The following is a 14702-nucleotide window of genomic DNA, read 5'->3' on the forward strand; positions in this document are numbered from 1 at the left end:
GGGCGCTGGGGCTCACCTGACACAGCGGCTCTCCAAGGGGTTCCGTCCTCACCAGAAGCAGGATGAAGCTCAGAGCACAGGTAGGCGAGGGCAGGATGGGGCGCCAGGGCTGCCTGTGGGTGCAGGTAGGTGGGGAAGGTTGAGGTGGAGCCGTGGGGCAGGAGGTGTGTGGTGTGTGCCTGGGGCAGCCTGGGGCCTACGTAGGCCAGGACAGGACAGGGTTTGGGGGGCGGCGGGTGCCCGAAGCCTGAGGCACAGGTAGGCGGGGAGGGGCACTCCATGCAGCCCCAGGTGGGGATCCCGGGGCGGGAGGCCCTGTTGGCCCCGTGGGCCCCATTGGCCCCATTGGCCCAGTGCTGGAGCAAGGCAGCTGCCCTGGTCTGGCCCACGCTCTGGGTTGGGCAGGCCTCACACTGGCACTCAGGAGCCTCCTGGTCCTAGCCTGAGTTGCTAAACGATGCCCCTTGTCAGGCATCCCTTGCCCACCCTTCCGGTCTGCGCCCCGAGCCCCGCGCCCCCACCCCCCCTGTGCCCGGAGCCCAGGACCGCAGCGCCAACCCAGCAACATCAGAGGGGATCCTACGCCTGCCCAGGCACCTGGCACCCCTGCGCCTCCTCCCCCATCCTCTCCCCGCATTGTCTGGGAGCCCACAGCGCTGGGTCTCAGGCCCTTCCGGGGAAAGCCTGGAGGCCAAGGGGACCAGTTGCCCCAGGGCGTCGTGGCTGAGGAGGCCATGGATGCGGCGCTCCAGCTGCGAAATGAAAATCAGGGAGCGGAATTAGGTAACGGTCCCCAGGTGAAGTTCAAAACCTTCCTTTCACAACGCTGCTTTGTGGCTCCCCAGGCACCCACCGGATCGTGACCCCTCAACCCCTTCCCCCGAGTCAGGGCATCCTGGGCGGCCTTCTGCTCTCCCTGTGCCTGGGTCTCTTCATCAGACAAATAGAGATTCTCTCTCCTCCTTTTCATTTGTAAATATGTAATACCTTCCCATGGTTTCAAAGTAAAACATATGCAGGTTTACGGCCCTGCCCACCTCTGCCCAGGCCCGCCATAAGTAAACAGCATTTTTAGCTTCTTCTAGAACTTCTTTAGATTCCTATTTTTCCTCAGTTTGCACAGGAGACTCTACTCAAAACATAGCCATCTTTCCTCATGCGTGTATATTACAAAAGCATTTGTGTATAAAGAACGGTTGAGGGCCGTTTCCCGTTTATCTGTTAGGTTGTTGCTTTTCCTAGATTTTAGGAAGGTTAGCCCCTTGTTCGTCTTTTATAGGAATTGCCGTTTGTCTTTTTTCACTTAGTATGTCACTTTTTTTTTTCTTTTTTGGGGGGGCTTTGCAGAAGTTTGAAAACATTCTATTTGGTTGAACTTGTTCTTTTCTTTCATGGCTTCTGTGTTGTGAGTTATCATCGTAAAGCCTTACTTCTGACAAACTTACAGAAGAACCCACCCATATTTCCTTCCAACACTTTTGTAGCTTTGTTTCTTACATTTAAATCTTATATGCATTTGGGATTTATCTTGGTGAATGATATAAGAGCCCAACTTTGTTTCAGATTTTTCAAAATTATTCTGTTTTTTTCTAGTAATCTAGGAATTTTTAAAGAGTAGAATATTCAGTCCCTTGTCATTTATTTTAGTATAACACATAAGGTAGGGATGTGGCTTTACTGTTGTTTTGGGGTTTGTTTCCCAAGTGACCAGTCAGAACAACAGGTAATGAGAGAGAGAGACTCTCTCCCTCCATCACCTGAAGGCCCGTCTTTCCCCACAGGTGTGTCTAGCTCATCTGTTCTGAGAATCTATTTGTAAAACGAACTGTTTTATCTGGAAGATTTCAATATGTTACAATGTTATTGAAAAACATATCAGATGAGCAACATTTAATATTGGTTCTTAGTTCACTTTCATAAATAGGCTAGTTAAGTACCTCCTGCTAATAAGAAAATAGACTTCTGTTACCTTGTCATTTCTTTCTTCTCCGAGTCCCACATTTCTCCTCCCCCGTTTCTTTACTTCACTCTGAGCTCCTGGTCCCTGTTTGAAGTAGAATGACTCCCACTCTCCTCTGACAAATGCTAATTATCTGTCATGGAATTTGGGTCATTTCTCTTCTTTTTCTCCATGATCTAGCATGAGCTAAAAAAAAAAGTGAATTATCCCCACTTTCTACTTTATTTCTATTTCTCCTTATTTCTCCTTGGATTTTGCTCCCTGAATGTCGATGCTATACCGTCTGGTGCAAAGGTAATGATAACAGAAAAGCATTTTGGCTTCTATTTTTTATTCCTCTGTGCATTTGTTTTTAGTCTTGTTTAATGTATCTTGCCATGAATTTAGCCTTTTCTGATATAAAGATGGAAGTCCCTGCATTTTTTCACTTTTATGTCCTTGGGTTTCTTTGCCGTCATCCTACTCTGGGACTTTCTGAAGCACTTAGCTTTGGGGCAGCCTACTGGATACAGTGTAGAGTTGGATTTGCTCCCCGATCTGCTGTGCGAGTCTTTTAATAGGTGACTTTATTTGCCTTTATTGACATGGCAAATGTTTGACCTTTAGTTCCCCAAAGAAGATCTACAGATGATAACTAAGATGATCAACATCGTCATTACAGAAACTCAAAACCACTATGCAAATAAGATACCACTACTCGCCTATTAGAAAACAAAAATTTTTTAAAAAATGAAAAACTAACAAACCAAACGCTGGTGAGGGTGTGAGGTCTCTCATACCTGGCCAGTGGGATTGAAGAATTGGGCGGCCACTTTGGAGAACAGTTTGGCAGTTTCTGATGTCAACTCATTCTCTGGAGTAAGTTTTATTTTTCAGGTTATTTATAGTTGACATTAATCAATTTCTAAGGGTTTTGCTAAAGCAAATGATGTACTAAAATGGCCATGAGGCCAAGTGGTTAAGTTCGCACCTTCCGCTTCAGTGGCCCAGGGATTCACCTGTTTGGATCCTGGGTGTGGACATGGCACTGCTCATCTAGCCACGCTGAGGCAGTGTCCCACATAGCACTACCAGAAGGACTACAACTGGAATATACAACTATGTACTAGGGGGCTTTGGGGTGAAGAAGAAAATGACCCTGAGAGCCACATAGTGGAAGCTCCATAAATGGTCATGATTGACTCATCCTCCTAGGCGGAGGGAGCGCACCTCCTTGCTTTCTGGCCCAGCACGAGGGGTCTTGGTGTGTGAAGGCTGACCTGGGCAGACGGGGACTTCTCCAGCTCTGGTCCACAGCTTGTCCCAGCTGCTTACCTGCTTCAGGTCATGCAGCCCACCTGGGCTGAATCTCCTCTCAGTTACTTGATGAAGATCGTACTTACATTAGAAGAATGCAATGAGAAATCAGTACAAACAGGTTTTGGAAGTTCCAGCACACTCCATGGAATAAATGTTTTCATGGAAAACACTCCCTAGACTGTGTTTTTAGAACCTCTTCTCCCTTGTCCTCATTCTAAGGCCCTTTGGGAAATTTGAACACCTAACTCGGTTCTCATGCTATCTCATTGTACCACACTCAAATATTCTATTTTAGATGTTTTGTTCAAAAGAGTAGTGATGAGGAAAGTCGTCAATGGTGTGAAAAACTATACAACAAGGCATCATGATTCCATTTATGAAAATATGAACTTTTCTTCTTTATAGCAAGGAAGTGTATTCCATGTTTGTTTGTGGATACGCACCAGAAGAATATCTTTGAGGAAATTGCTAATGGCCATTACCTATGGGGACTAGGACAGGAAGGTGAGTGGACTGGAAGGACTCTCTGGTTTTACTTATTTCTCTGCTGTCTAACTGTCAGTTAGGAAATGAAGGCTGTGTGTGAGCCCCGCAGCCCCTGCCCTACGTCCCTCACCAGGCTGGAGGTGGGGGTGGGTCCTGGGGGAGGGTTCCACTTAGAGTTGATGCAGAAACCGTGACAGAGAGCTGGCTTGGGGAGAAACAGGACTCCTGTCCCAGAGTGATGTGATGCTCTTCTCATTCTGTGTCCAGTCATCGGCGCTCTGCAGATGTGAGGAGAGTGTGGGGGCTTTGTGTGGGGAAGGGCAGCCACAGGGTAGGGGCCTCCGGCTCCGGAAACACTGTCCCTTCTCTTATAGCCAGCCTCTAAGCTGGCCCTCAGTGACCCTCGCCTCCAGGCAGCCATGCATTGCAGGGTTCCCCTCCCACGCTGAATAAGGCTGACTGCTATAACCAATAGGTTTTGCAGAAATGATTGTGCAACCTCTGAAGGCAGGTCATGGAAAGACTTTCTAGCCTCCATGCTGTGCTTTTTGTTTAGTGTGTTTGTTTGTTTGTTTTTTGTTTTGGCACCTGAGCTAACATCTGTTGCCAATCTTTTTTTTTTTTCCTTCTTCTCCCCAAAAGCCCCCAGTACATAGTTGTATATTCTAGCTGTAGGTCCTTCTGGTTGTGCTATTTAGGACGCCACCTCAGCGTGGCTTGATGAGTGGTGCCATGTCTGTGCCCAGGATCCGAACCTGCAAAACCCTGGGCCACCAAAGGGGAGCGTGTAGACCCAACCATGCAAACTTGGCCATGGGGCTGGCCCCTATGCTGTGCTTTTTGGGACTGCCCACTCTGGAGGACGCTTAGCCAGCCCACGGAGGGGCCAAGCAGGAAGGGACGGAGGCCTCTTGCCAGGTGTGTGAGTCGTGAGCCACCTCACATGCAGATCCTCCAGCCCCAGTCAAGCCTTCAGGTGACTGCAGCCAAAGCCTGATGGTGACCCCACAGGAGACCCCAAGATGGAACTGCCCAGCAAGCTGCTCCCACATTCCTGACCCACAGAGACTGAGATTACAAATGTTTGTTTTAGGCCACTAAATGTCGGTGTGATTTGTTATGTAACAAATGATAACCAATACACTTTCCCACTGCTTTGGGTCAACGTTCCATGTATTCTTTGTTCTAAGAGAAGTTGAGCTCTTTATCAGTTCAACATCATTAATGTACTTTTCATTTGTGCTTTCCCCAAAATTCGCTGCCAGATTCTCCTCTTCATGCACAAATATGTATCACGAATTCAAGGAAAGCAAAGTGGCAGTGTCATCACCCCAAGCAGAAGCCAGCCCTGGGCAGATGGCACCTGGAGGAGGCAGCCCTCAGCCTTGGCCTGGGCCTGGAGGGGACTGTTATCAAGGCTGCTGATGTGCTTTTCCTGAGTTTCCTCACGTGAGCCCTGGTTCTTGCTGACTGCTGGCCCTGTCTGGGCAGTTGGATGCAGTTGCTACTCCTACAGGATGAGCAGGCTTCTGGAAAGGGCAGAATCATTCCCTTTGGAACATTTTATTCTCTTTCTCTTTAAGTAAAGTTCTAGTTCCTCCTACACCCTGTGTGACAACGGCTTTCTTAACAGTTTTAGGTGTCCTTGCTTCAAAAGGACATTGTAACAGGAAACTGTTACTCCTACTGCCGAAAACTGAATGCACGAGATTGTCTCATTAGAGTCGGATTCAATATTCCCTGGCTACTGTAAAGGATGCTGTGGGGCACATGGGGTGCAGGTCTCTGCACTGTGAAGGATGCTGCAGGGCACACAGGGCTGCAGATCTCTCTACTATGAAGGATGCTGCAGGGCACATGGGGTGCAGGTCTCTCTACTATGAAGGATGCTGCGGGGCACACGGGGCTGTAGGTCTCTGCACTGTGAAGGATGCTGCAGGGCATATGGGGTGCAGGTCTCTGCACTGTGAAGGATGCTGCGGGGCACATGGGGCTGCAGGTCTCTGCACTGTGAAGGATGCTGCAGGGCACATGGGGCTGCAGGTTTCTGCACTGTGAAGGATGCTGCAGGGCACATGGGGTGCAGGTGTCTCTCAGATTCTATTATCAGCTTCTATGGATGTAGACCCAGAAGTGGAAGAGCTGTATCACATGGCAGTTCTATTTTTAATTTTTTGAGGAACATCCATACTGTTTTCCATAGTGGCTGCACCAATTTCCACTCCCACCAGCAGTGCACAGAGGTTTCCTTTTCTCCACGTCCTCATTACCATTAGTATAGTATAACCACTTGTTATCTCTTGTCTTTTCGATGACAGCCATTCTAACAGGTGTGAGGTGATATCTCATGTGGCCTTGATTTGCATTTCCCTGATGATGCGTGACGTTAAGCACCTTTTCATGTACCTGTTGGCCATTTGTATGTCATCTTTAGAGAAATATCTATTCAGGTCCTTTGTCCATTTTTTTTTTATGAGGAAGATTGACCCTGAGCTAACATTGGTGCCAACCTTCCTCTATTTTTTGTGTGGGACGCCTGCCACAGCATGGCTTGATGAGTGTTGCGTAGGTCCACACCCAGGATCCAAACCCATGAAGGCTGGGCTGCTGAAGCAGAGCACGCAAACCTAACCACTGTGTCACCAGGCCAGCCCCCTTTGCTCATTTTTAATTGGATTATTTGTGGGTTTTTTGCTATTGAGTTGTGTGAGTTCCTTGTATATTTTGGATATTATCCTTGTATCAGATTTGCGCTTTGCATATATTTTCCTCCATTCCATAGGTGGGATGCAACATTAAATTAAAAGTCCTACATTACTTTGAAAGTCACCTCAATTGGTAATGAATTGGCTAGATGCACTGCAGTGTTAATTAGCAGTGTGGATTAATGCATATGTTTAAAAGATAGATGAGCGCTCCTTACAAAGAAACAATGAAACTGCTAAATCTGCTGCCAAATCGTTGTGATGTGAAAAACCTCAAGGAGCGCTGCAGAGACCAGCACCTTATGATGACAGTAAAAATATTTGCCAAGTACAGTTTGTCAGCATCTGAAAAAAGGCTGTGAGTACAGGAGTGGAAATGGCTTAATTGAGGCTTTATTTTGGAGGAGAAAAATTGGCCGCGATGGAATTGCTACAATCTGTCACGGGATTGGGGATATTCAGTTTTCCAAAAACATCTTATCTCCACCCCCGTCAGCACTTTGTACAAAAAACTGCTGCATTCGCCAAGAGTTTTGCTTTTTTATGTTGAGTTTAAATGTTAAGATGATATCATTGACAACATTTTGCACTTTTCTTCTTGAAAAAATATTTTCACCTGAAAGTCATCTGTTCTTCAATCCCATCCTTATAAAACACATTTTTGACTGACGCTTAAAGTTTCGACCAAAAAAAGACACACCTGGAGGGGAGGCAGGCCCAGCAGGCAGTGTCTAGCCCTGTGCGGGGTTTCCTGGACCGCTGGCTCCCTGCTGGGGCACAACTGGAAGGTCATCTCTAGGTGGTCTAACTCCGGGGGAATGTGCCCGTGGGGTTAGTGCCTGGCCCAGGCTCGGCTCCCTGAGACCTTCTAGGACAACCTCTGTGCTCTGTCTTGACAGTTCCCCGAGTCGGGCTCCTCTGAGGACGGGAGCCCTTCTTCAGTGACGCGTTGGCTGTCCTCCAGACCCATTCTAAAGCGCAGCACTGCCCAGAGCAGGCACAGGAGGCCATCGGGCCAGGTCCCCTACTGGCAGGGAAGGGGCCCTGCACGTGGGTCCCTGTTGCCTGCACGCTATTCCTGGGACATGTCGTCCTCCTCAGCCGCCCTCCAAGAGAGGCGGCTTTCCACGGTCGGGGCCTCAGGGGAATCCACTGGGAGGCTAGAGCCCGACTTGGACCCCTGGGATCCTGGGGAGGACCCGCTTGAGCCAGCCTCGGTCACCCACCAGCGTCAACAGAGGGAGTCCCCCCCAGCGAGGAGCCGGCCACGGAAATTGGGACTGCCTGGGATCCCAGACACAGCCAGGAGGCAGCGTCGGGACCTGAAGAAGCTGGCAGCTGAGGTAGGCCCCAACCCCAACCATGACCCCTCTCTGTCTCACCCGCCCCCCAGCCCCACCCCCGGGAGCTCTGGGTGCCCGGCCAAGACCCAGCCAGGAGGCGGTTGGGAGGGTGAGCACCACACTTCCCTCCCTGGTGGGCCCCGGGGCCTGGGATCTTTCTGATTCAGAATATTTTGAGTATTAACCCCTTATCAGATACATGATTTGTGCATATTTTCTCCCATTCTGTGGGTTGCCTTTTCGCTCTGTTGATGGTTTCCTTTGCTGCACAGAAGCTTTTCAGTTTGATGCGGTCTCACTTGATTTTTGCTTTGTTGCCTTTGCTTTTGTGTCAAATCCAAAAATCATCGTCAAGACCAATGTCAAGGAGCTTTCGTCCTCTGTTTTCTTCTAAGAGTTTTATGGTTTCAAGTCTTACATTCAAGTCTTTAATCCATTTTGAGTTAAGGTGTTTTTTTAAAGATTGGTGCCTGAGCTAACAACTATTGCCAATATTCTTTTTTTTTTTTCTGCTTTTTCTCCCCAAATCCCCCAGTACATAGTTGTATATTTTAGTTGTGGGTCTTCTAGTTGTGGCATGTGGGACACTGCCTCAACATGGCCTAACGAGCAGTGCCATATCCGCGCCCAGAATCCCAACTGGTGAAACCCCGGGCCACTGAAGCAGAGCGCACGAACTTAACCACTCGGCCATGGAGCCGGCCCAGAGTTAATTTTTGTGTATGGTGTAAGATAGTGGTCTCATTTCATTCTTTTGCATGTGGCTGTCCAGTTTTCCCAACACCATTTATTGAAGAGACTGTCCTCTCTCCATTTTATGTTCTTGGTTCCTTTGTCTTAAATTAATTGACCATATATGTGGGGGTTTATTTCTGGGCTCTCTCTTCTGTTCCATTGGTCTATGTATCTATTTTTATGCCAGTACCATGCCGTTTTGATTACTATAGCTTTGTAATATAGTTTGAAATCAGGACGTGTGATGCCTCCAGCTTTGTTCTTCTTTCTCAAGACTGCTTTGGCTATTTGGGGTCTTTTGTGGTTCCATACAAATTCTGGGATTTTTTTTTCTTCTGTGAAAAAATGCCATTGGAATTTTGATAGGGATTGCACTGAGTCTGTAGATTGCTTTGGGTGTATGGACATTTTAACACCATTAATTCCTCCAATCTGTGAGCACGGACTATCTTTTCGTTTTTTTGTGTCATCTTCCGTTTCCAGTGGTTTTTCTCTTTCCTCAATTGCCTTTCATTCCTCTTCTTCAGAGAGTCGTCCTGTCCTGCCTTCCCTGGTGACAGCAGGATGACTTGACTTTCCAGGAACACTCATCCCCATAAGTTCCCTTCGGGGGACTTCCCCCTCTTCTTGGCTTCGCTCGCCATTTGGGGTCACTGCTCGTGGGGGCTTCTGAGGCGGCCCTCGGTGCCCTGCCACATTCCGTAGCTGTGCCTGGTCCCAGTTGGGAGGCAGGCCTTGCAGAGCTGATGTGAAGCTCCACGTGCGTTCCTGGGTGGGACCTGGTGTGGGGGCTGCCTCTCCGCTGCAGGTCACCTGCCTCTTCTTGCTGATCAGTTTCCCCACAGGGCTAATGTTCCACCTGCTGCCAGGAGAGGCATGAGCCTGGCTGGAATATTCTAGAACTGAGGAAGAGAGGGGGCCTGCAGGTGTCACTGTGGGGTGGAGGTTGTCACAAAACTCCACCTGCCCCCAGCTGAGCCTGGGTCCTCAGAGACAGTGCCATCCCTGGGCCCACACGGCCCCTCCGTGCAGACCAGAGCCCATCTTCCTCAGTTGCTGGGACAGACATGTGACCCCTCCATCACACCAGCTTCTCCAGCTCTTCCTCTTACCCCTGTGGGTTTGCTTCTACTTGTACACTTTCGGGGTGTTAGGACCCTGCTTTGCAATAGGCCTGCCATCAGTGGCTGCCAGACCCCAGCCTTCTTCCCTTCCACCTCCCACCCTGTCCTCTGAGACCCAGGCTGGCGCACACCGCGCCTGCTGTGTCCCCAGTCTCTGGTTTCTAGGAGCCTGAGTCCTCATCTTGTTCAGTAGCAGGTCATCCTGCCCCATCTGCCCCATGGTGTCCCGGGGCCCAACCTTCCTTCCTTCCCTGAGTAGCCCCTGGGAGAGGGGCTCCAAAGAACACAGCTGGGAAGTTGCCTCAGGTAGATGCTCCATCTACACGTGCCCACCCTGTGCAGCCCTCGTGTTCCCAGCACACGCCTGGCTGGCCCCTCCTTGTCCCTGTGCCATCCCCAGTGACCTCTCTTTGCCCTTGTCAGACCTAGCTCCTCAGGTCCTAACCCCATCTGCTTGCATACTCATCTGTCCCCTTGCCGAGACTCGGCCCTCTAGGCGGTTGCCGGCTCCATTTTGGGGTCACGGTGCCTGGCCTGTGGAGGCAGAACCGTGCAGGGCGGGCCACCGGCTCTGGCTTGCGAGGCATGGATGGTGCCCGAGAGCCTGACCAGTGCAAGGGTCTGCAGCCCCGGGTGGGCATCTGCTTACTCCGCAGCTCATCTCTAGCAGAGGCAAGTGCTCCTGCAGAGTCGACCTTCTCAGAGATGCTTTTCTTCCAACAGATGGAGCGAGTGAGGCAGTGGGAGATCCGCCTTCTTCAGAACATTGAAGAAGCCATCCAGCACGAACTCACCATCGACGACGACTGAGTGCCTGGCACAGGGGCCAGGAAGCGAACGTGCACAGGAGCCGCTCCCCGGCCGGACTTGCCCCTCTATCTGTGAACACCGTGCCCTCAGGGCTTGCCCCACATCCAGCCTTGACCTCTGTGTGCCTCTCCGGTGAGGTGGGGGGAACTTGGTGAAGATCTCCTTACTCAGATCTGAAATGTAGCTCTCAGAGGCACCAACTGAGAAGAGGGTACAGGGGGCAGAGGTGCAGACAGGTGAGGTGGGAGCTCACAGTGCCACGCCCGGGGTACCCAGAAAAGTGATGTAACCCCCCCACCCTGCCTGCGTCCTCCACCCGTGTAGGGAGCCTTCTACTCTGGGATGACATGAGGACATAGGGAACAGGACAATGTTATGCAGTGACCCGCCCACCCACTGGCAAGGCCTGGGGCTTCACACTAGTGGGCCATAGGGTGTCGCTGCGGGAAAGGCCCAAAGCCATGGCCCGTGACTAGAAGGCGCTCTGGGGGTCTGTGGGCACTGGTTTTGTTTTTTTAGTGGGGGGGGTGGGCTAGAAGGATATAACCTCCTGCAGTAGCACAGGACCGGCTCCTGCCCCGTCCTCTCCCGTGTTGAGCTCACTGCTTTAAATAAGGATCCCACTGAAGGGATAGAGGTGCTGCTGACCGCGTACCGTAAGGAAGAAGAGACGGGTACCCAGGGGCTTCAGTTAACATGGAAAACCAACATCAAACCTCCCAGGTCCGAACATGTCAGACACGTCTTTTTGTGGGCACGTCATGGTTATAAACAGAGTTAGATTTTATCTTGTAAATGTTTTCATCCCCACTTTATCTAAAAAAATTTTTCCCCCTTCTAAAAACCAAGAATACTTACATTTCCAGTCGCATCCTGTGCCTCCTCCAGGGCCCCTCCTCCAGGGCCCCTCCTCCAGGCCTGTTGGCCATGGCCTGACTTTTCTCAGGGATGCAGCTAGAGCTTATTGCTGGAGCAGAATCAAACGGAGCACCCTAAACAGAAGCTCAGGCTGGATGGAAACCACAGGGCACGGGAGATCCTATGGGCAGGTGAGGTTAGCATGCCGTGTTCTAAGAGATGGGTGAAGTCTCACTCTCAAGCCACAGGATGGGCAGAGAACTCCAGACCCAGAACTGGTTCTCCCTGGAACCTCATCTGCATTTCTTTAGAGGTTTCCAGAAAAGAAGGAATGAGGAAATTCTTCACAAGAGGGGTTAGATGCAGGCTGGGGGCTGCATTTATTGGGATGGTTATGTCACATTTCATCTGCTGATGTTGTATGTGCAGATGAAGTTATTGACGAGGTAGTATGTTTCAACATTTGTAAGTTTACGAGCTAATTCCTCCTTTATACGCTATCAACTTGCTTTTTCCTTTGTGATAATTATCAGGCTTTTAAAAATGATAACAGTTTAATTTTTCAAATAAAAAGGATAAAGAAGCAGAAAAACTCCTGTAACTGCATAACATAGACATAAATGCTTTAGGGTAATTCTATCCCATCTTTATTATTAAAAATAAAATTTTTTAGAATTATTTCCAAAGTCTGCGTTTGGTGCAAAATGATTCGGATATTATGATTCAGTGATATCTCTGTCTGGTTCACACTTTGAAAAGTTCAGATTCAGAATGAGTCCAGAGAGGAAGAGAGGTAATGTAGGGCCTTTGGGGAACTTGTTCTTGAAAGATTGGGAATTACAGGTACTTGGGAGAAAGTTTTATGGTAAGGTAATTTCCTAGATGTTTATGTTGCATTGTCTCTCATGTATTAACAAAATGGCTTATATTTACACAATGGAGCATATGGAAGTATCCATAGGCCCTTGAGTTAAAGTGTTTAAATTGCAATTCTCTTGGATATTTCACAAATAAAACAGCATGGATTGAGAACATGTTCCGTCCACAGGAAGATGCCAGAGAAGCAGAGACTGGAACAGTGTCTCAGGGAGGAATTGTGAAATGATGTAATGCCACACAAGAAATACCCAGCCAATAAACGATGTCTTAGAAATTAAAAATATAACAGAAATGAATAATTCCATAGCAGCATTGGAAGATAAAATTAAGGTGGGCCCTAAATCTAATGACACAGTGAAGAAGACACAGACGCAGAGGGGAAGCCACATGAAGACAGCGGCAGAGATTGGAGCGATGCAGCCACAAGCCCGGGATACCTGGAGCCACCAAAAGCTGGAAGACACAAGGCCCTCTGCTAGAGCCTCTGGCAGGAGCATGGCCTTGCTGACACCTTGATTTCAGATTCCTGGTCTCTAGAAATGTGAGAGGATACGATTCTGTTGTTTTAAGTCCCCCAGATTGGGGCACTTTATACAGGAGCCCCAGGAGACTAACTCAAGCACTTACGTGGTCGTCCTGTTCGTTCATTCATCATTCGGTGAATTTCTGTGGAGTAGATGAGTGAAAAGAACAGCCTCCCTGCCCTCAGTTTACTTTCCAACAAGGAATCAGGGAGCAGGACAGACAAAACCCGGGCGTTGTGGGAGTCTGAGGAGGGGATGGTCTGGGAGAGCACAGTGGCAGGGCAGAAGACAGAAGTGAAGGGGCCCCTTGGGGAAGCTGACATCTGAGCAAAGACTCAGAGAAGCGAGTGAGCTCGGCGGGGTCCCACAGGGAGACCCCTCGCTCGATCCCAGTCGGGAGCAGGTCTGGGGTGTCTGGGGGCAGCCGAGAGTCCATGTGGATGGAGCAGCCTATGTAGCAGAGAACAGGGGCAGCGTCAGCCTGTGGAACACCTGGTGGGCCGCTGAGACCCCCCCCCACTCATTTACATGAGCTGAGGGCCACCGCAGGTTTTGAGCAGAGAAATCACGGTCCGAGTGGCGTTTTAGAAGAACCACTCTGAGAATAGACTGGGCAGGCAGATTCAGTGACCGGAATGCTCAGGGGGCTCCTGCCACAGCCTGTAACCCTTGGGAGGGACAACAGGCTGGACCAGGATGGGACCCCTGGAGGTGAGGGGCGGCCAATGCAGGTGACTGGGAAGATGGAGTCAACAGAATGTCCTGATGGACTGGATTCTGAGAGGACGAATCCAGCTTTCATCCTGAGCATACAAAACAGTGGGCCCACTGTCCAGATGGACGGGGAGGGCTGTGGGCAGAGCAGGTTTGGGGGCAATCAGGACGGTGTGCTCATTTTGAGGTGTCTGTCAGACCTCAGAGGGGAGACGCCGAGTGAGTAGGGGTTAGAAATGAGGCATAGAGGGGCCGACCCAGTGGCATAGTGGTTACGTTTGAGTGCTCTGCTTCGGTGGCCCAGGGTTCGCGGGTTTGGATCTTGAGTGTAGACCTACACGCTGCTCAGCAAGCCATGCTGTGGCAGTGTCCCACATAGAACAGAGGAGCATTGGCACAGATGTTAGCTCAGGGACAATCTTCCTCAAGTAAAAAGAGGAAAACTGGCAATAGATGTTAACTCAGGGCCGATCTTCCTCACCAAAAAGAAAGAAAGAAAAGGCCTAGAGCTCAGGGGATATCTGGCTAGAGGGAGGCCGAGGGTGTGAGTGTTGACAGAGAAGGTGGAAGCTGAGCCAGGCAGCCACCTCCCCACGCCTTCCAAAGCCCCCTGCCCCAAATGAGAGGGTCTCCTGGCTCTAAGGGTTGTCCTGACGCCTCAGTCATGCTTTGGTGGTCTCTCTCCAGGGTCTGGCCCCAGCCTGTCCACTCTCTGCCCCTGTCTCTTCCCACCCCCCCAGCCTCTGGATACCTCCCTGCACCAACGTCATTTCTCTTGTCCTCCTAATTTGGGGGTAGGATGTGCTCCAGCTGAGAGTGGCATTAGGTGTGTCCTGGTCACCATGGCCAGTGGCAAACCCTCCCTTTTCACTCTGGTCAGGCTCCTTGGTGGGGCTTCTTCTCTGCTAGACCTGACCTTGGCCTGACCTTGGCCTGCTGAGCGCAGTTTAGCAAACACTCCCACAAAGCCTGTCGATGGAGGATCCCCCACCCTTGCTATCTGATCGAGTTCCTCATCCCCTACCCCTGGAGTCCTTGTCCTAGGCCTGCCGGTGAGCAAGAATCCCTACCCTGGACATCTGACCGAGCTCCCCTTCTTAATTTCCCACCCACTGCCCCTCCCTCTGCTGGTGGTTGAGGATCCTGGCTGTCCCTGCCTTATTCAAGTGGAGTCCAATCTCTCTCCCCTTTTGTACTAGCTTTGAATAGTCATCTTTGCCATTTTTGACAAATGTCCAGTGAATAATTTCTCTTCACCAGCAGCA

The 14702-nt window shown here is 50.1% G+C and overlaps 1 protein-coding gene across 1 annotated transcript; it reads left to right on the forward strand.

The window, feature by feature from the left end:
- Nucleotides 1-7354: 7354 nt before the first annotated feature.
- On the forward strand, nucleotides 7355-12000 carry CCDC201 (coiled-coil domain containing 201). Its single transcript, XM_044778168.2, has 2 exons — nucleotides 7355-7793; nucleotides 10376-12000. Exons 1-2 carry the CDS (start codon nucleotides 7536-7538, stop codon nucleotides 10460-10462), a joined length of 345 nt encoding a protein of 114 aa, XP_044634103.2. The 5' UTR covers nucleotides 7355-7535; the 3' UTR covers nucleotides 10463-12000.
- Nucleotides 12001-14702: the final 2702 nt, after the last annotated feature.

This window comes from Equus asinus, chromosome 1 (genome assembly GCF_041296235.1).
Source record: "Equus asinus isolate D_3611 breed Donkey chromosome 1, EquAss-T2T_v2, whole genome shotgun sequence".
In the NCBI taxonomy this organism is placed as follows: Eukaryota; Metazoa; Chordata; class Mammalia; order Perissodactyla; family Equidae; genus Equus; species Equus asinus.

Excerpts from the sequence above, each read along its gene's own strand:
- CCDC201 (XM_044778168.2), top strand. The coding sequence starts at position 7,536 with ATGTCGTCCTCCTCAGCCGCCCTCCAAGAGAGGCGGCTTTCCACGGTC. Across the intron at positions 7,794-10,375 it reads TGAAGAAGCTGGCAGCTGAG|ATGGAGCGAGTGAGGCAGTG; the intron begins GTAGGCCCCAAC and ends TTCTTCCAACAG.